Here is a 20,581-nt window from a genome sequence, read left to right as displayed (position 1 = left end):
AACACATGGAAAAGAGTACCCTCTATAAAACAGGCCTCCTAACAGCAAGCATTACTTCAATAATATTTTATTTAACTGTCACTGGAATAGCAAAAGACCTAGGACTTACTTTTATCTTATGTGGTCACTGGTACTTCCTTTTTGGGTAAGAGAACAGAGACAGCCCTTGTGTAAGGATGGTCTTTATTTGTTTTAAAAAAAAAAAGTTACAAAGTAAGATCACTGTGATACTGAATAGATTGCATTGTGATCACCCATCTTTTTATTTTTTTATTTATTTTAGTAGGTATACTCTGGTTACCAGTATTTCAGTTAATGCTCATTATTAGCTTACAACAGTATAGATGTCACTCTTTTACCAAATCTTTCTTGAATTATGAGCTGTCCTGAGACTTTCCATTAATTCAGAGTTTCAGGGAGCAGGTAAGCTGTTTGGTTTAACCTGTCAACTGTCCACATAAAATAATCTCTAAACTTCAGGGGGAAGGGGTAGAGTTTAGTCCACCTTACCTTTCAGCAGTCATGCATTTACAGAGCAGCACAAGCAAGCTGCCCCCCTGCCCCAGCCCTGCTAGCAGCATAGGCCAGGGCTCTAGAAAGCTGTTGGGCAGCAGTGCATGGAACAGCACTGCTTGTGCTTCCACAAGAGAAGTGGCAAGACTGCCCCAGAACTGTAAGGCAGCAGGACAGCCCCTCAGGGACTCAGGCCAGCAGGCTCAGAGATGCCGCTCTTCATGCCCCACCACAGCTACTGTTCACTGCCACCAGAACAGCTCCTCTCCCATAGGACACTGAGCTCCCAGGAGTGGGGCAGCTGCCTCACCCAGCAGCTGGAAGAAAGGATTGCTTTATGCTGGACATATGATAAAGAGATGACAAAGTCCTGGGGGAGATGGACAACCACCTATGGAACAGGGTTATTTGGAGAAAGTGGTACAGACTGAAGTGTCACACCAAGTTACCACACAAGCCATGGCCTCTTCCTTTTTGAGGCTTTTTATAGTTTAATTTGCAAACAGAACTGCCATAAATCTCATTCACCATATCATGTCTACTCAAATATAGATAGAAAACCCAAGGGGTAAAATGGATTTCATTGTGGAAGGCCTTAAATTACATTATTACAGTAGAAAATACAGGAGGTAGAATATAACTGAAAGGACAAATGCAGGTTAGAGTCAAATCTATAATAGCTCTGTAAGCTACTTAAAACATGGTTTTAAAAACTAAACCCAGTATTTCAATAACTATAGAAAACAGTTAAAATAAATTGCCATGAGAGCCCTTATATCATGCTTGATACAGGGAGGTAGGATGTAAGAATCAGAAGGACACATGAGACATGACACTTATCTACAGCTCCTGTTTACTTTACTGAGGACAGTTTCACAGCTCAGTCACCCTCTTCTGCTTCAGACTCCGACTCTGGAACAGAAGGACACCTTGTCAACAAGCTGCCAGCAGGTCAGCCTCCCTCCCCAGCCCCCCAGTTCAGCTGCTGCCCTGCATCCTAGCTGCTATTGGATCCACATGGATTTCACCAACAAGCTTTTCTAGCCAGTACTGGGGGGCACACCTCATCTCAGAGGCACAATTAACACCCACCCCCCACCCCCAAAACAAAGCATTATTGCACTAAGGTTCCCAAAATGAACAAGCTCAACTTGTGAGCTAAGCTGCTTGGTTACCTTCTTCAGCATTCTTGAGCCATTCAACAAACTTTTTCATTTGCTCCAGAAAAACGCTCTTTCCTTTTGCAAGATGCGCATCTTTATACCACTTCAGGATGGGTTCTTCGCTCAGAACTTCAGCTGTAAGATGTGCAAGAGCAGTATTAACACAGCACACCACTGAACACCGGCTGCTGAGAACGCCTGACAGGGGGCCTTTGCTTCCTCCCCTAGAACCATCACCATCTATAGTCCCTTCCCTGGATATGGCTGGACATACCTGCACCAGGAGTGCCTCCTATTTTAAAATTGTGAGAACCATGCATTTCAGCTCAGCTGCTGGGAGTTTCCTGAGCACTCACTGCACCTAGGAGCTGCACTTTCACTCCCACTAACAGCCTTGAGTATTTCATAGCTATTAGAGTACGTCACCTCAATGGAAAGCTTCAGTCAATAGCTAAGAACAGATGCAAATTCTTTAAAGCCCAAAGCACACCACAGGAAATGTTTGGTTTTTAAAATTTTACAATTATAACATACTCTTCAGTTTAACAAGTTTCCTTATGTTCCTGTGGTGTTTCCATAGGTGCGCAGCATGTTTTTCAGTAACACCTTTTAACAGCCATTTAACAGAGAGCCTAGAGCACTCCAGAACACCTTGATGGTCTCAATCTCTGGCTGTTAAGAGTCAGTGTTCAGACAGAGAACTGAGAAGAATACACTATCATGTCTCTTTCCCTAACTTAAAAGGGCCAAAGACCCTTAAAAATCTATATTTAGCTCCTATCTACCACAACTCTTAAAATCTAGTAGACAGGCAGGATCCATGTCTAGAGAAGTATTTCCCCATGTGCCAAGGACAGCCACATCCACCATTGCATTTTAATGCTCCATCTTTGCAAAGAAGAGGTAGAACATTCTTCAGCCTATGAAGTGCAATGTTATAGCACTGATCTTCCCTAAAGGTCTTACCAGGACTGATGCATTCTGCAAATACAGGCCTTAAAAAAAAAAAAAAAAAAAAAAAAGGAAAAAACCCAACCAAACAAAAACAACCCCCCAAAACTACAACCCCACAGAAGTTACCTTTATAGAAGAGCACCACTATTTTCTGGAAGGCCTTCATGAAGTGAATGTTGTCATAACAGTACTCCTGAATCTTCAACAGAAGAGTCAGCTCTGACTGACCTTGGGTAGTAAAGGCAGCAAGTAGAGGGCTGTATTGCTGTAACAGGAACGACAAATTGGCACACACTGAGCACTTCACATTTATCGCCTGACTACACTGGTTTTTACACAGTTTCCATCAGCCACTGCTTAGAAATTTACAACCCCTGCCCCACCTGAGTGTCCTTGTGCAGTAGCTCTAACTGCTTTTGCCTCAGTAACTTGGACTATAATACCACAGTTAAAAGGGGAAGAATTCCCTGTCTAATGCTGTCTCTGCATCAGAGGCATTGTAGGTCTTAACTCATTTAAAAGGGAACCGGAGACAGAGGGAAGCCCGAGCCCTACCCAGCGTGTGCCAAAGTCTACACTTCAGTTACAATACCTTCAAGTGCTTAATGGCTTGCTCTGCTACCAGCTCCTCCTTTTTGTTCCATTCCACTGTGCTCATTACACTTGACCAGATTATGGCTACCACAGTCTGTTCTGAGATGTTGTTTTTCTTCATCTCCTCCTTCACGTACAAGATTATCTGCCAGTTACAGTAAGAGTCAGCACATATGCTACATACAATGCTAAACAAAATTAAAACTTCTGTTCTAAAGGTAACCCAGAAGCCTTCAGAACCACTACCCCCCTTGATCATACAGCAGGATTCAGGACATTAAGGAAAGACTACAAAGCTAATACCAAAACACTCTGGTCCTAATGTTAATTCTTAGCGAGAGCTATATGTTTAAGTTCAGTATTTAATTAGGCATATCTCTTCTTCAGATTAGTATTAAAGGCTATTGTATTTCAGATAATTTGAGCTAAGTTCCTACCAAAACAAATTTTTTTTTCTTTTAAAAAAGGCAGCATACCACCTTGTCTACAGACAAACACTTACATCCTTGAATGGATCTCCCCGTGACATCTGCTCCTGAAGTTCTTTCTGCAGCTCTTTCCGAGCCCCTATGGTTTGCTGGTTCCTAACATATTCGGAAAGTTCTTTTAGTCCCGCTTCAGTGAAGTACTTGGAGAAGTGTTCAACACTTTGTTTGTTAGCTGGGAAGAGTTCCTAAAAACAAAGTTTACAAAGTCTTTCGCAAAAGAAATGCATGTTGAGTACTTTGCTGGTAAATGCTATTTACTAAACTGCCTTAAGTAGTACATCAGTAATTTCAGTGGTACTCACCATCAGCCTGTTATCCATGTTAACTTTACGAAGACTGACAGCCACTGCATTAATATCTTTCTCATTTATCCAGGATTTGAACAGCTTGACTGCAAAAGCTGCAGAAACACCTGTGCAATAGGAGTAGTACTATTACTACTGAAATTCAAAACAAAGGGAATCATAAGGCCTGAGAGTACAAGGCACCTAGTTTGTCAGACCCCTGTCCAAAGCAGCAGCAGCGCTCCGAGGCAGCCCTAGCACCATCTGCAGTACCTGTGCCTGAGGACACTGCAGCCTCCAGCATGTTGGACTTTTCTTACCGCGCAGCATCATGAAGGATTCCCTGTACTGAACTCAACTCTCCTTGCTGCATTTTAGGAAGGAACCTAAAGACACGACACACCTTCTGCATCCTGAAAGGTCCCTCTCTGAAATACAGTACTGCCTTGCTGGGCAACACTAGTGACAGCAGCCCCTGGTGTCACACAGGGAAGTCCTACACACAAGCTTTCTGACAAGACTAGTTTTCTACAGTCTTAGGAAGACCTTCCAGGTTGTGAGGCAGCATGTTTACTTTTGCCAATCCTGTAGTTAATCTATTGCCCGATGAAGCTTGTGAGCCGCAAGGGTGTACTGTCGTCATGATTATTTCCACCTACTTGTCATGGTTCTGTCCCCCCGCCACTCTCCCCTAAAGGAGGACTTGGGCAACACTTACCTTCTTTAACCAAGTTCTCATTGTAAAGACTGTTGAGAATTGACGCATTAAGTGTCCCATTGGCTAGCAGAATACCCGTCAACATGGCCAGTTTGTTCCGCTCAGACTCTGAGAACCCTTTCAGGAACAGCAGCAACTGCAAGAGGAAGTAAGAAGAGGTGCCATAAAACTACCACCTCTCACTAAAGTTTGGCTACTGCCTCCATGTTAGACACTTTTGTTTCAATCAAGCTATTCAACTAGCAGAAGCACTAGTTTGCTGGTAGTCTTCTCCACTAGTCATACAAGCCAGCTGTTCTTCCATTAATAACTTAGAAGTGTTCTATTTTAACAATCCATTGTATGATATAACTCTTCTGTATAGAGCGATTAACTAACAGAATTTGAAGGTTTATTTGTCTGCTGATAAGGACCTACTTCATACCTTTTTGACTTCATCTTCAAAGCCTTTCTCCAGGTACTTGTAACGCCTGATTAGCTTGTTAAAAACCTAAAAAGATATGGAGCATTATTTTTTGCTCTGAACTACCATTTAATTAGAATTAAAAAAAAAATATCAAGTTCAGTTAAGTTGGTCTGTACTCTTTAGAGCACTGTTAGCTTAAAACAGTGCTACTCTATCTACCTCTTCTAGTAAGCTTCTTAAAGCCATGCATTATTTTTACCTAAACTTTCAACTACACAAACATTTCATTTTTGACCACTAAACAGTTTAACTTAAATTGTACTCATTTGAGAACTAACCTGAGCAAATGCTTGCATGGTTTCTAGGTCTTCCTGTGCTGCAAATACACAGACGTTTGTGCGTGTCATGTCATCTGCCAGGGTACCACCTGGGGCTAAAGAAAGGTTTCAGCATTAGTGGTATTACTCCCCCAGTGAGAGTACTGAGTAGTCTCCACAGTAAGAATTCCAATACCCATAACATGAAATGCATTGACCTTTCCTGATGAACTGAATGACTGGATCACTGAAGACACCCCTACTTTTCCATCTGCTCCACTGCTGTAGTGGAACTTTAAGATCAGTAGCTTAGATATGAACACTTAAATATTCTGACCCCCTACTGCTAAGTGGATTGGCAACACATCTTGTTTACATATTGTCATGGTTTAACCCTAGCACCACACAGCTACTCACTGACTCCTCCCTGCCCCCCAGTGGGATGGGGGAGAGAATCAGGGAGTGGGGGGCTCGAGGGGGAAGTAAAACTCATGGGTTGACATAAAGACAGTTTAACAGGACAGAAAAGGAAGGGAAAATACTACTACTAAGAGAATATACAAAACAAATGATGCACAAGACAATTGGTCACCACTTACCAAGCAGTGCCCAGCCAACGCCTGAGCCACAGTGCCCCCCAGCCAACTCCCCCCAGTTTATATACTGGGCAGGATGTAATATGGTATGGAATAACCCTTTGGCTCATTTGGGTTAACTGTCCTGGCTGTGCCCCCTCCCAGCTTCTTGTGCACTCCCAGCCTCTATAGACAGGGCAGTACGAGAGGCTGAAAAGTCCTTGACTTAGTATAAACACTGCTTAGCAACAACTAAAACCTCAGTGTGTTACCAACATTACTCTCATCCTAAATCCAAAACACAGCACTATACCAGCTACTAGGAAGAAAATTAACTTTATTCTAGCTGAAACCAGGACACATATTAGTAAGCTAACATGACCATATGAGCTCCTCTTCCCTTAAAGGAAGCCACTGAAGCTGCCTAACACTAGCAAGTGTCTTTTTAGTATCTGCTGCAGTACTGCTGCTTTGTAAGCAAGTGTCTTTTAAGTAACAGAGTAAGTCACAACAGGAGATGAAACACAGAGATGCATGTTCAAAATTCAGCACCCCGGAAATGAGCTTGAAACTTCAGTCTTGAAAGGCACCTCAGGTTTTTAGCTGCTAATTAGAAGATGCTTCTTCACCATTCCTCTTCAGTTTAATACGGGCATTTGACTGGTAGCCAGGCTGCTTCACTAACTAGGGTGAATTTCAAGTCACCAGCTCTGATGCCAGAATACCTCATCACCAATTTCTATGCCATCCTACATGTAAGGGAGATCCTTTTGTTATGTATTAGTCAGAAAAATGACTTAAAGATGGAGATAAAGCATTAATGGTAATAATGTTAAAGGTGGTGAGGCAACAGGATAGATGTCAGTTTTTATTTTGGCCTTGCCTGAATAAAGGTCAAAGCTAGTCTACTTACCTACTTTTTACAGAGAGGGAGTTGAATAAAGGATGCCTGTATCACCATTAATGCAGCAATGCATTTTTCCCTTCCCTCTCAGGCTCATTTCTAGAAGGAACACTTCCTAACACAGTACACACTGGTCAAGACTCTTGAATGTAAACCCACAGATTGTAACAAGTTGTACATTAACAACTTCAAGCAGTGATGCTTCATGTGGCAGACAAGTTTACTTACTCATGCTACCAAGCTCTTTCAGCATCAGCAAAAGAACCTCTTGCCAAAAGGAACATCACAGTAACTTCAGTCTACATAACACTGTTCCAATACACAGCTTTGAGATAAGCAGGCACATGAAGTTAAACCACTCTGAAAGTCTTGCTTTTTAGTGTTTGAGCAAGCCGCCTGACATTTCTACAGCATCAGTGTGAAGACCTCCTCAACATGCAACAGATGCATCCTCCCAAACCAGCCACCCCCACTGCAGAACTGCCATCCACAGTCTGACTGTAGCCCAGAATCAGGTGTTTCCTCTCCTCCCCCTATGCATTTAGGTCATTTGAATTCTATTTCTGTTACATTACAGAAAATCTTCTGCAACTGCCAAACTTCTCATTTAAGTCCTCCCTCCCAACTATTGCGTAACAAATGCTAAAATCGGAGACAGACCTTTTCCAGCCTAGGCAGACAACATAGAGGGTCCTCTTTGCAGCCTGTATTTTACATGGGTCCCTGCCACCTGAACCCCTTCTCACTAAACAGTATTTAGTCAAGTAGGAAATGTCTAAATCTAGAAGTACCACTTTTTTTTTTTTTAACTACTTTTGAACCTCATTTAGCTTCCTTTATTTCTTACCTAGTTGGTGAGCATCTGTTCCACTCTGCTCTTTACACACAGTGTGCACATGAGTTTACAAGATTTTTCATCATCACATTTCACTTCCTCAGTTCCCTGTGTTTTTTGCTGACTCAACCACCCTCTCATTTCTTGCTCCCTGACATCTGCTAGAGCCCATGACTTCACTATTGTCAACAACAAACGATTTATAATAGCATTTCCAAGACTAAGCACATCAGCTTCTTCTGTGAACAGTCTTACTTTCCAAAATAACAAGGCAGGGTGCACAAAGCACAGGATCATGTCAGAATCTTTCAGGGCAACTCCATTGGTCTTGCAACCATAGACCACCCACCTGAAACAAGCATTCATCCATCACACATCAGCAGAAGTGAACTTGACTACAGAGTCAAGATCCACTCCTCGTTAAAAAAACAAAAACCAAAACAACCAAACAAAAACCACCCCAACAAACCTCCAACACATTTTCCTTCAAGCCAAGTTTGTACAGTCTACACTTTGAAGAATGCACACTGACTTAAGCAAAACTGCAGTAGGTTATACAGGGTATTTCTGATTGCTCAGTCAGTCACTAAGATGGTCAGATAGTTTACCACAGATAACTTAAAACTCTGTTCTACACACTCAATGGGCTCCTTAGCAGAATTTTTACACTGAAAGAAAACAGTGAGCTTTTGTAGTCAAGTGAATAAAGGCTGACAGCAGCCCCGTCAAAGGGACTTACCCAGCATTCCACCAGCCACCAGGATGTCAAAAAGCGTTTCCGCATAGCGGCGATAGTCAAGTTTTGCACCAGAAGCATCAAGAAACTTTGCTACTGCCTCCAAGTCAGTGCCGGTTTCGGTTAAACCTTGAATAATACAGTCCTGGAACTGAGTAGGGTCAAACCTCTCTTTTTCATCTGTAAAGACAAAGCATTGAAATAAAGTTGCTACACACAGCTGTCCAGTTTTTAAAGTTTGTAATTTCAATCTTATTAAAAAAACACAAACCCAAACTTGCACTGACAAGCCTGACAACTGGTATTAACTAGCACAAATAGTGACTTAACAGCATAGCCTAAAATGAGTTTCAGTGGCCAATATAGCAGTAAGAAGTTTTACTGCTTTCACTCCCCTATTTGGTCAAGGCTGGGGGAAAGGCTATCAAAAGCTAAAACACTCCTTAATTACCCCTAATTGAATTCTTACTGTACTTTCACCAAGAAGAACAGTTGTTTGTGATCATCATTAGTTGGCTCTAACAAAGCTTACATGACTTCTCAGTTTGATTCTTATACTCTGGTTCACATGTTAGATCACGTTTTCCCTCCAAAAACAGATGCTTAGCTACATGCTGGAAGGCAATTCTTAATATGTGCTCCTACGATTTTGTACATTTGACTCCATTACTCATGTTCCAATTCTGCCCTTGGGGCCTCTCACTGTTTTGGACAAATTATTCTGACTGAAAAGCTGCGTACCATTATCACGTTAGAGCCAACTGACAAGACTTGCTTTGTGGCTATGAAGACCATCCCCTCCTCTTAATATGGAGTTAAATGAGTCTGAAGCAATTGCTTTTCCTCAAGTGCCTGGGGGAAACAGAAATCTGAGCTAATGTCTTGGTCTTAAATAAACATGAAATGATGGACTGTAACTGCAGATCTATTTAGCATCCTTAGTTGTTGTTAAAGCAGAACACACGCTTCTTCATGTTTAAGATGCATCAGTCAATCATAGTCTTGTTTTCATTATCGGTAGGACTTAGTTAATATGCAATAAATCCATCCGTGTAACCAACAGAAAGCCTTAAATGGAAGAGGTCTTCAACTTTATTCATCCCAATTTGTCCTTAGATTATGCAAACCACGAGAGGAAAAGATGCAAATCTTAGAGTGCTGTCCACAACAGCTTAGCCAGTTCTGTTAGCAACCCTTCTGTAAGGGGCATACTAGTGTCCTTACATTCAAGGCAAGTATCAACACATTGGTAACAGCTGGGTGGAAGTCTGGAAATACTGAATCAGTTATTTTCCACACCAGCTCTGTGAAGCTCATTGTTACCGCAGAGCTGCTTGGAAGCCAAACTATGGTTAAATGCTTAAAAAGAGACAAAAACCTAGGACACTAGCATTTCATCTGCTGGACAGACTAAATCCAACTCTCTCACTTCAACTGTTTCTCAAGGTGCTTTTACTTTAAAATAGGTTCTGTAAGTCAACACATACTTCTGTACAACTTAATTACTAGTTCAATATGTACAGCACCCTTAATGCTGTCAGTTTGAGCTAGAACACTGCTAGTATATTAGTAAAACAGTATTAAACAGAAACTCTAACAGCTGTCCCCACTTCCTCTTTAGGTTTAAAAAAACACCACCAAAATCCTAAATTACTCACCACACCTCTTCACTCATTAACTCTTCTTATGGGAGAAACTGTGCACACACGGAGATAGGCACTTGCAGATACCACACTTTTCGTGCTTTTTGTTTGGTTGGTTGGGGGGTGGGGTTTTGGTCTTTTGTTTTGTGTTTTTTTTTTTTTATTATTATTTAAACCAGATATTCTTATAGCATTAAGAGACAATGTAACTTTTACCCAGTGGCTAACACTGAAATTCCAGCTAGGTTAGATGCTCCTCAGATGTATGTATTAACCTACAACAAGCCTGTGCTGGCGTTCCCCTGTAACTCAGGGGTACTAGGTACTTCTGCTTTCAGGCTAAACACGCTCAGTACGGTTCTAGAAAGACCGTCTCTTAAGCTAGGTTATCATTGTAAATTCAGCTACAGTTCTTAGTGGCAAATATTCTTTTATTAGCACAGAGAGCACTCTAGCACCCAGAGTGAGCCTCAAGACTTTCTATCTAGCACGGTCCATTTAAAAGATTTACGAGAAGAGCATAAAGGCGTTGTTAGTTTATCACCAGAAACCAGCTTTTTACAGCGGGCCACACGCACAGCACGGACAGCGGGTACCGGCAGCACGCACACCGCGGACAGCTTACCTCTTTTTCTAGTTTTAAAACGCTGGCCTGATAGCGTCGGCTTCTGCGGCTTTTGATTATTCATAAAAGACACCCTGCAAAGAAGCAGGCACGCACCTCAGCGCGCTGACGACGGAGCCCGCCCGCCCGCTCCCAGCCCGGCCTCCCCCCCTCGGCGGCCGCTCCCAGCCCGCCCCGCGCTGCGGCGGCACCGCCTGACCCCGCGCCGCTCCTCCTTCCCTCCCCCGGCCTCCATTTTCCCCGCGGCACAGGGCCGCCCGCGGGGAGGCGCCGGCCCCCGCCCCGGCTACCCGGCACGTACCGGGCCTCCCCCGGCGGAGGCGGCGGCGGCAGGGCGTTGGCGAGACCTGCGCGGAGCGGGGCCGGGGCCGGGGCCTGGGGCCTGCGCCCTGCCCGCGGCGGCGCCCCTCGCCCCCGTCGCACAGCGCGGAGAAGGCGGCTTTGTTGCCGCCGCGCGCCGGTGCCCGTGCGGGGAAGATGGAGAACGAGCCCCCCCGCCTCCACCCGAGCGCGGCGCGGCCGTTACTGCCCGGCCTGGCCCGGCCCAACCTGGCCTGGCGGCAGCCGGCCCCATCCGGCCGCGCCGTCCCCCGGCGGCCGCCCCCCCGCCCAGGCCCCTCTCCTCACCGACTTTAAGGCAGAGAGAAAACGCCCGAGCGGCCCGGAGCGGAGGCGGGCGCGAGCAGCAGCGAGGAGCGGCGGCGAAAGCTCTCGGAGCGGAACCAACGCGAGAGGAAGAGGGGAGGGCCGCGCTCCGCCCCGCCCGGAACGGACCATCCCGCTCCGCCAGAGAGGATGGAGGGAAAAAGGGCCAGGGAAGGGGGCCGGGCTTCCCCGGGGCCGCCTGGCTCCCAGCGGCCGGCCCGGCGCCGCGGACCCACGGAGCACCTACCGGTCCTCTGCCTGAGGTGCTCCCCCTTCCCCGCCAGCGGGGGTGCCCGCCCGCTCCCCCTCCCCGGGAGTGAGCGCGTCCGCCGCCCTCGTGATTTGCCGTCACACGCAAGTAGCCGCCTGGTACCCGTTCCCCCGCCCCGCGCCGGCGGTGCGCGTGGATCAGTCCCTGGGGGGGTGCGGCGCCCCCTGGCGGCGGGCGCGGCCCCACCGCATCCCCCCGGGTCGGGAGGGTCCCGCGTGGGGTGGCGGGCCGGGGCGGCCCTGCGGCGGTGCCCTGCGGCGGTGCCCAGGCCGGTCCGCCGCCGGGAGGGCTGCCGTCTGGCCTGGTTTGCGCTCCGAGGAGAGCGGCGCACGGACAAGGATCCCCGGGGCAGGACGGAGCCCCGCTTTGCGTGGGGTTTCGGCAGCCCGCTGTGTGTAAGGGGGAGCTGAGGGCTGCTCGCAGCGGAGAGAGGCCTACGGCGAGCAGGGCCCGCTCCCCTTGGAAAGACGTTGTCAGACTGAGCGTAACCGCTCGCTGCACTCAAGCAGATCCCCGCCCGGTTCCCTCCTCGGGGCTCAGGTTCAGCCGTTCCTGGGAAGGGTCCCAACAACAGGTAGGTACAAACAAGACGACGGAGCAGGGGCTGCTCTGGAAGAGGAAGGAGTTCCCGCAAAACTGCCCTAAAACAGATCTCTAGACCAACGCCGCTCGGGCGGCAGCTTGCCCAGCAGAGAGGGGAGCAGCTGTCTGAGCAATGCGCGCTCCCCGTCTCCACCATCAGAGGTTAGGTGGTTCGGATAATAAACTGATTTCCGGTCAAAGTGCAGTTTATTTGCCTGCAAAATGTGCAAAGCTGATGCTTGCCAGCACCGTGACAGTTGTATTTCATAAATTTGACTGCGATAACACGCAGTCTGTTTCCCAGGCTGCTCACAAAAATTGTCATTTGTTTTTGTCTTTTCTGAGGGACTCCTTAAGTACTCAGTAGCACGTTGCTCAGATGTGTAAAAACGGGAAGCCTGTGCAATCAGGCAAACAGCAGTAAGTAGAACAACTAATAGGGTATCAGCATTTTAGTTCAGGTGCAAAGGAAGACGACCTCAGAAGTACCCTGTTTGAAAACTGGGCCCCATCAACATCAAAGGGAGTTTTGCTATTGACTTCAATATCTTAAGATTTCACTCCTAACCTTAGAATTATTTGTTCAGCAGAAACGTGGCTTTTGAAGGGGAAAATACCAATCAATATATTATATTCTTTCCCATGCATCAGATTATTTACCAAGACCTCTAAAGCTTCCTGCCTGGGTAAATTCCCTGTTTTAGAAGGGCTGATGACTTAATTGATTAAGTACAGAAAAATCAGACTTGTAAAACAGCTTTAGACAAAGCTTGTGTCGAGCCATTTTTCTTGTTTAAATGTAGAGTAACTGGCAGAAAATCTGCTAGCCCAGACCCTCTTCTCACTTTTGAATGGATTAGATATTCCAGTTTCAAATTTGAGAAGCTGTTTCATATAATTTACTTGATGTGTGTATCAGAGGTATCAGAAACATTAATTACTACTGCATTAAATCTATGCCCAGATTGTCTGTTCTTTATTAGCATTCACGTTACATGCGGTACAAATATATATACAATATATATAAAAAGAGCACTCTATTCCAAAAGGCGCATTTGACCGTTCTTTCATTTGTGCATTCCTCCAAATAAACCTGGTTTTCAGTAACTATCAGAGCTTCTGTATATTTACTAGATCTCTCTTTTTCTTATGTGGGGAAGTTATAAAAGCTCATGAGGCTTTACAATTTTAGTCTCACACCTTTGTCAATACTACACCTGCTGTGCTATTAGGTCCTGGATTTGCTATTACTATTGTAAGAATTTCTTCTTTCCTCAGATCCTGATGATAACATCACCTTGTAAAGACTTCATGTATTGTAGTGTCTACAGACAGAATTATCAGTTAAAAGCTACTCACATCTGACGTAAAACAAAGTTCCTTAGTTCCAGAAGTGCAGGCCTTCTCTACTGCAGTTAAAATACAGGTTCTTCTCACTAGCAATTATAATAACAGGTCTCATCCTCTCTTCAGGCTGTAGAGCAGTCTGTCTATTAGCAGGCGGCATAAATAAAAACAGTATGTTAGTGTAGGTCCTTTAACTACAGTCTGAAAAGCACACGCTGCCAAACTCACACAGCAGCACGTAACTGGAGATGCCTACCAGACTGAATATAACAACATGCAACATACTCTCCATGCTGATATAGGACAGGACATGCAATTGCAACTCAGTTCTTTGCTCCCGAAAAGGGCAAACCACTAAACTAACCTGGAGATTGCAAGCTTCCCTCTAGACCTTACACAGCTGCCAAATTTCCACCAGGTGAAAAGTATAATGTTCCTTTGACTAAAGCTCTTGAAATGACCAGTTATCAGGTATATAAACAGAGCAAGTCACTGTGCTTCAGGAGGGGACAGTGGGGTCACCTGCACAACCATGACTTTTTAATTAAGGTCATCCCCATCCCTACTTCTGTTTTTTATCCCAACAAACTACTTCCTTGGCTGTGAATCTTTTCTTTTGTCTTTACTGGCCTAGCAGAGAGGTCATCACACCTTTCAGCTAATTTATAATTTTTCAGAAGAAAGTAAGGAGAAGTGTTGTCCTTTCGTGGTGTTATACAGTGTTCTAAGTGATCTGCATCAGCCACTCACAATCTGGGGAACACACCAGTTCTGGTAATTTTTTTCAGTAGACATTCTCTGAAAACCTTATCCCTGAATATATCTATGTTTAGGAAAGCAAATAAGCATTCCTTATTTATCCATATAAGAGGTGGAAGATACTACATTTAAAGCCTGGAAAAGAAGAACCTTAGCTTTTAGCTGCGAAATTCTTTCCTCCAAGCAGATCTGGTCAGCTTGCATTTGATCCTGCTGTCGTATTCAATTGATCGACTTGAAGTAAGGCCATATCTCCAGTGAGGCTGCTTACCTTCCCCTGTCTGTTCTTGCCAGGACTACAGGCACGGCACAATCACACAAACCAGCATTCACTTAGTTACGCTACCCTTACAAGTTAAAACTAGAGTAAAACTTGGAAGTCATAAAATTGATATTTTGTTCATTCTGCAAGATAGGTATACACTGGGTGTATAAAAAAAGGAAAGCTTTAAAAAGAAGGAAAAAGTAGGCCTATGCTTGCCACGTATGGACACATGAATGTGGAAATGAAACCACCATCCTTTCTGGAGCTAGAGTGCTTGTACTTTCATCTGGAAATATAATACAATTTATCTCAGTTGTGCAAGATGACTCTTCCATGCTTCTGAGAGTCTCAACTGCAATAAATACAATTTCTTTAGATTATTATGTTAGGGGCTGCATCAGCCCACTGAAGGTGAGGCTGATGCAGCTCCGTTCCCCAAGGTCCAACCAGTAGCAAGGCTGAGCATGTATTCTCAACAAGCAATCATGCAAGCACACGTGTAAAACATATATACATATAAATGCAGCTGCCCACACAGATCAACACAGAGGGAAACACTCTGCACTCATGCAAACACAAACAGCACCAATGGCCTTGTCCTGTTCCCCTCTCTGACTGATTAGCATGAAAGTCCATTAGTGGAAAATGCACCTATAGATAATACCTATGCACACACACAATAAGGACCCCTCTGGTAACTGGCCTTAGACAGTCAGTCTATCCAGTCCCAGATCTACCCCCTTGCTGTCACCTGTGCGTAAGACCCCCCCAAGGCCCACAGCCCCACTCAAGTATGTCAGCTGCTATGAAATTCATTACTGCAGTAGATTAATGGGAAAGCACCAGGCTCGTCAAGTCACACGTTTTGAACTTTAAGCTCAAACACTGGTCATTCTTATTGTCAGTAGGAGCCAGATTTCATCTGATACCATTTTCATTACTATTTTTTCCTTGAAACAAAATTGGTTGTCGATCACAGTGTCACAAAATAGCAGGACAGTGCCTTACAAGTTTGCTTTTATTGAAGACATATTTAAGCAAATTCCAGTTTGCTGGAATTCCAGCAAATTCCATCCCAATGAAATCCCCAAAATAACACATTCAAAAATACCCTAAGGGAGACCACATTCAGAGGAAGGATTTTCACCTTAATATTTGCAAGTATTTGTTCATTCACTCTAAACCCAAGGCACTGATTGCTTTGGCACTCATTGTAAAATGAAAGCATTTTTCTAAATCACAATTAAATAAAAAGCCAAGAAGATAAATCACAGATTATGAAAATCACATTTTAAGGAAAGGAACACAAAGACATGACAGTTCCTGCTGTCAGCTCCTTGAAGTCTTTGATATTACGAAATTGCAAAGCATATTGCCAGTTGAGCTTTTCCCAGTAGCTGTAGTCTCTCACAATTTACCAAGAGAAATGAACAGGAAAAATTTACCAACATAAGCTAGCAATTTCCTCATTACTTGTAACATTAATTTATTTGTAAAGGAATAAAATCTTGTTGTACCTCTACAGATTTAGATTAAATATGACTTATTTGAGGGTGTGTGCAGGTCACACTCTCTTCTATACTATGCTAATTTAAGCCTGCACTCTCACCCTTAAAATAAATGAAAATAGCCTAGATTTATGTTTACATAAATGAGTACAGGATCTAACTAACAATACCTGTTCAGTATCTCCAGAGTTATTTCTTATAATAGTGTTTTGGGTACGCAATGATGTTGTTAGATGTGTTCTTACTGTTAATTGTATTGCTTTGAACTATCAAATGTGAAATTTGAATATTGATTTGTACCTATACTTACATTGGCTCAGCTCAGCCATTTCCTTTTCTCCCTCTCAAACACCTTTGCACTTGCTTTTCAGTCTCCTCTCCTCATGGGGAAACGCTCCATCAAGATTCACACAGCTGCCACTGTATCACTTTAAAACCTCCTTTCTAAAACCATGTCTGTCAGAGTACCAGTAATGTTGTTTGGCACAGCTGAGTTAAACTGTGAGCTGATACACCTATTTTTAATGATGAACTTCTATTGTCATTGTTTCCTCTCAGCCTTGCTCCCCTCTACCTTTTCATCTCAGTCACCTGCTGCACATCTGTATGCATACCTGCTGACGGTTACAATGGGCAACCCCATTTCAAAATGAATGTTTTAGATAAGAAGACCATGAGGTTTTACAGATGTGGTGGTCTGTCCCCTTATATCTTTGCTCACTAATCTATGTTAACCCAGAAATCCTCATCTCTGTTACGAACTTCACTCAAAGCGTACTGAGAACCCGTCCTGCTATTTAACCCTTCCTACCTCCAGTACGCCTCCCTCACCTTGTGCCCTTACCTACAGATGAATGCATCAGCTATGTCCTACTTCACCATTTTGCTGGAAAGAAGGAGCAAAACTGTGGGTAAGGCAAAGGAGAGGAGAAGTGAGCGCCGACAATGCAGTGAATAGCAGTGATTATATTCCAGCCCTGAGAAAAGTCAAAGTTGGTAGTGGTTCAGAGAGATCTACCATTATGGAGCAGGCCTGAGATGGGCTGCCAGGAAGCAAAGAGCTATTATACTGGAGTATTACTGAGGTTACTGTGGTAGTAATAATATATCAGCATGTAGAAAACATTTGGCAGTATGTACTTTCAGAATCTCTGTTCCACTGTAATATTGATACATTGCCCATCACTAATTTGTACAGTGTCTAATTCTGATCTTTGGGATTTTCATGTACTAGAAGAACAGAAAGAGTGGATAACAACAATTGTGAATCTCAGACTGGATACAGAAGTGGCAAAATGGTACTATTTGTGATCTGCTCTTCATTGCAGATATTTTCAAAATTGCATCCGAATTCTTTGAAGTTCGTGGGGTAACTCCAGAACTATTCCAGTGTAGGATGGAACACAATTTGATTTAGAAAGAAATGTGTGTTTCAAAATGAGAGGTCTCTTATTTGGCAGGACGACAGAACTAGTGCTTATATCTTGTCCTACAAAGACAGAGAGAGAGAGAGAGAGATCTGTGTGTGTAAGTATTACAGTTCTACTTTCTTGCAAGAATGCTTTCAGTCAGTAAGTGGCTGAAGGAGTCACCTGGTTGTTTGATATTTAGGAAAGCAGTATTAATCTATATTGAGGTCCCATGGCTTATAGGTTCCAGGTTTATCTTTTGGAATCTGAAAGAAAATACAAAGAAAAGAACATCATTTTGCTAAGGGGAAAGAAAACTTTCTGTAATTAACAAATGCATGTTCCTTATCAGCCATTTAAATGTCATTGCATGCACAAATCCCCACCTTCTCATGTTATAAAAGGTTGTGAAATCAACCAACTTACCTCTAGTCAACAGTGGCATTCTTGTAATTGAACAGGTAATTAAGCGCATATCTTCATAGCACAGGTGATCTCACAGCCTGAAAGGCTCAGATTAGAGGAACTGACATATGAGGTTCCGTCATGCAACATGGTTTAATGAGACTGCATTAAATCATGGAGGCCATGATGTTTGCAAGGAAATCCTACATTTCTGAGGGCATTCCTGAAAACAGAACATCAACTCCTGATGACTGCATAAAAACTCAACCTTTATTTAAATTCTAAGTTGTTACCAAGTGTTTGCACAACACTTAGCCCACAAAAGTTCTTGATCTTGGTTATGACTTCTATTAATATGAGAAGTTCTATCACTGTGAAAGACTTGACCGCTGGATATCCTGCACAGAAGAAAGCAGAAGTGGATGGATGTGGAATTCACAGCCCCAGCCTCCAGGCAGGAAGAGGCCAGGGAGTGTCTAGCTGGCTGCCATTGGAAGAGATGGGGGCCTGCAGGTTTGCCTGACCCAACATGTGTCCCTTTTCATAGAGAATTTTCAGCCCAGGTTACAACACAGTTGCTCAAACTCAGGTCCATGGGGCTTTTTAAGTTGAAATCTTTAATTAAGGGACCTTGTCACAGTTTGGTCTGGTGTTTCCTATTTTCCAGGTCCCCAAAGTGTTTGTTTAGTTTGCTTTCTGACTGGATATGCACTGAGGGGAAAATGGCTGCTAAACTCTTGCTGTTTATCTGTTTGAGAATTGCTCCTATCCTTTACTCCTTTCATTTTTTTATTCCTTTTTTTTTTTCTTTTTCTCTTCAACTTATAAATAAACAGAAATCTGGGGCATGTGACAATGTATTAAGCAACTCCAGATGTATCCACTTTTACAATGCCAGAAGAATGAGTGCAGTGGAAAACCTGTTGAAGTGGCTAAAGCTATTAAGTCAGAAAACAATGTCATCATTCCCATCTTGCCCTCCTGTCTGAAGAAACTCTTGTGTGATTGTTGTTGGCTAGGAAAGATAGGGGGAGGGAAGTTGGCTCCTGCCTCAGAGTCTTATAAAAATACTTTCCAGCAGGCTGCTGCTTTGTCCTGCCAACCCCCTTCCAGTGAGGGAAGTGCAAGAAAAAAGAAGAGCAGATTGAAGGCACTACTCCAGAAAGAAAGACACAGAGAACTGCAAGGGTGAGGGTACGTTTTTCTTGCCGTTCTCATTTTGAAGAAAGCAGAGGCAAAGCACACAGATCATTATCCAAATAACTTTAGTGACTGTGGGGGAAATTCAATAAAAGGGGCACAGTCCACCAGTTGTGGGTACCTGTTACACCTGTGTGAGAGGGAAGATACTGGAAGACAGTGGTATGTCAAAACCAGCTGAAGTTGGCACTGTGTTGCACTTTCAGAGTGGGGAGCTGTACTGTTCTCAAACCTACACATCAAATCTACAAAGTAATTACAATGCCTGAGATAGGCAGAAAATGGCCATCTTGCATGTTTGTCAAAAAAAAAAAAAAAAAAAAAGAAGGTCAGGTTATCTAAAATCCATTGTCCTTCTTAGGCCCCATCATTTCAGTGTCTGCTGAATATCTCTTCATTCCAGAAAACAAAGAAGAGAGAGCATGACCTGAAGGTCAAGGTGGAGGGCTTTCATAAACCCAGCTGGAAATGGATTGTACAATGGGAAGAATCATTGTTAGCCTCTGCTTTCTTAAAAAAAAAACAAGGATGTGTTCACTCAAGCAGCTCTAGGAATACTTCTCAGATCATGACACAGAAAATGAGCTTATATGAAATAACTGGGACATAGACAGTTTAGACCTGTACAGTGAATATCTTAAATTTGCACCCTTAGATTCTGTGGATGCCACTGTCAATGGTGATGCTTGCATAGAAACATAAATCTAAAATGTTTTATTTGGGAGTGCTCTTGTGCACCCAGCCTGTATTCTAACTCCATGTTGTGACAAGACCTGGATGCATACCAGCCCATACTTCCATCTCCCTGGTTTTCAAGGCAGAAAAGAAGGAAACTGGGGTACATGGTTCAAAGTGGAATCAGTCTAAACCAGGAACACAGGACAAGTGAAGGAGCACAACTACTCTGTGTCTAGACATTGTCTAGACATAGTCATAGTTCCTAATAGAGATGCAAAAAAAGTGACACTAAATACAAAGTCAGTCTATAATCTGAAAAGTACTTTCAAGGGCTTTTAGATTAAAGGAGATATATAAATTAGAAACATTACCACTGAGGAAACAGCATAGGTTTCTCAGTTGTGGACTATCACTTCATGTTACTCTGTCAACATAGCTGAGCAAAGCGCCACTGAGTAAATAAAGTGTAAAGCTCTGCTAATTGTGGTATATCGAAGAAAAGAGATTTGGCTCACTGATTAGTCTATATGCACAGTCCATTCAGATTAAAGACAACTGAAGAGTTGGCTAGCTCACAAAAGGGATGAAAATAACCTTACCATCTCAGTAAAGACATCATCACAGGCCATGCATATCCGCTCAACAGTCAAGGGGCTGTTCAGTGTGAAGTCCATGGGCAATCCTCTTTCTTTTCGTGCAGCAGCCACTGCATCTTGTATTGCAAAGAACACTGAGCTGCCCAAGAAGAATCTGGCCT

The 20,581-nt window shown here is 43.7% G+C and overlaps 1 protein-coding gene across 2 annotated transcripts; it reads right to left on the bottom strand.

Annotated features, from left to right (window-relative positions):
* Window positions 1–166: 166 nt before the first annotated feature.
* On the bottom strand, window positions 167–11,519 carry BZW1 (basic leucine zipper and W2 domains 1). Of its 2 annotated transcripts, none has more exons than XM_075028123.1 (12): window positions 11,383–11,519; window positions 10,756–10,829; window positions 8,491–8,667; window positions 5,459–5,553; window positions 5,139–5,204; window positions 4,715–4,850; window positions 4,015–4,124; window positions 3,727–3,897; window positions 3,223–3,369; window positions 2,757–2,895; window positions 1,689–1,811; window positions 167–1,425 (listed from the first exon to the last, which is right to left on the bottom strand). In XM_075028123.1, exons 2-12 carry the CDS (start codon window positions 10,817–10,819, stop codon window positions 1,394–1,396), a joined length of 1,260 nt encoding a protein of 419 aa, XP_074884224.1. In that variant the 5' UTR covers window positions 10,820–10,829; window positions 11,383–11,519; the 3' UTR covers window positions 167–1,393. The 2 variants fall into 2 exon arrangements, with proteins under 2 accessions (XP_074884224.1, XP_074884223.1); XM_075028122.1 differs by having other exon boundaries at window positions 11,387–11,476.
* Window positions 11,520–20,581: the final 9,062 nt, after the last annotated feature.

This window comes from Buteo buteo, chromosome 5 (assembly GCF_964188355.1).
Source record: "Buteo buteo chromosome 5, bButBut1.hap1.1, whole genome shotgun sequence".
Classification (NCBI taxonomy): domain Eukaryota; kingdom Metazoa; phylum Chordata; class Aves; order Accipitriformes; family Accipitridae; genus Buteo; species Buteo buteo.
The sequence above is the reverse complement of the archived record's forward strand: the minus strand, read 5'-3'. Positions and strand labels throughout refer to the sequence as shown.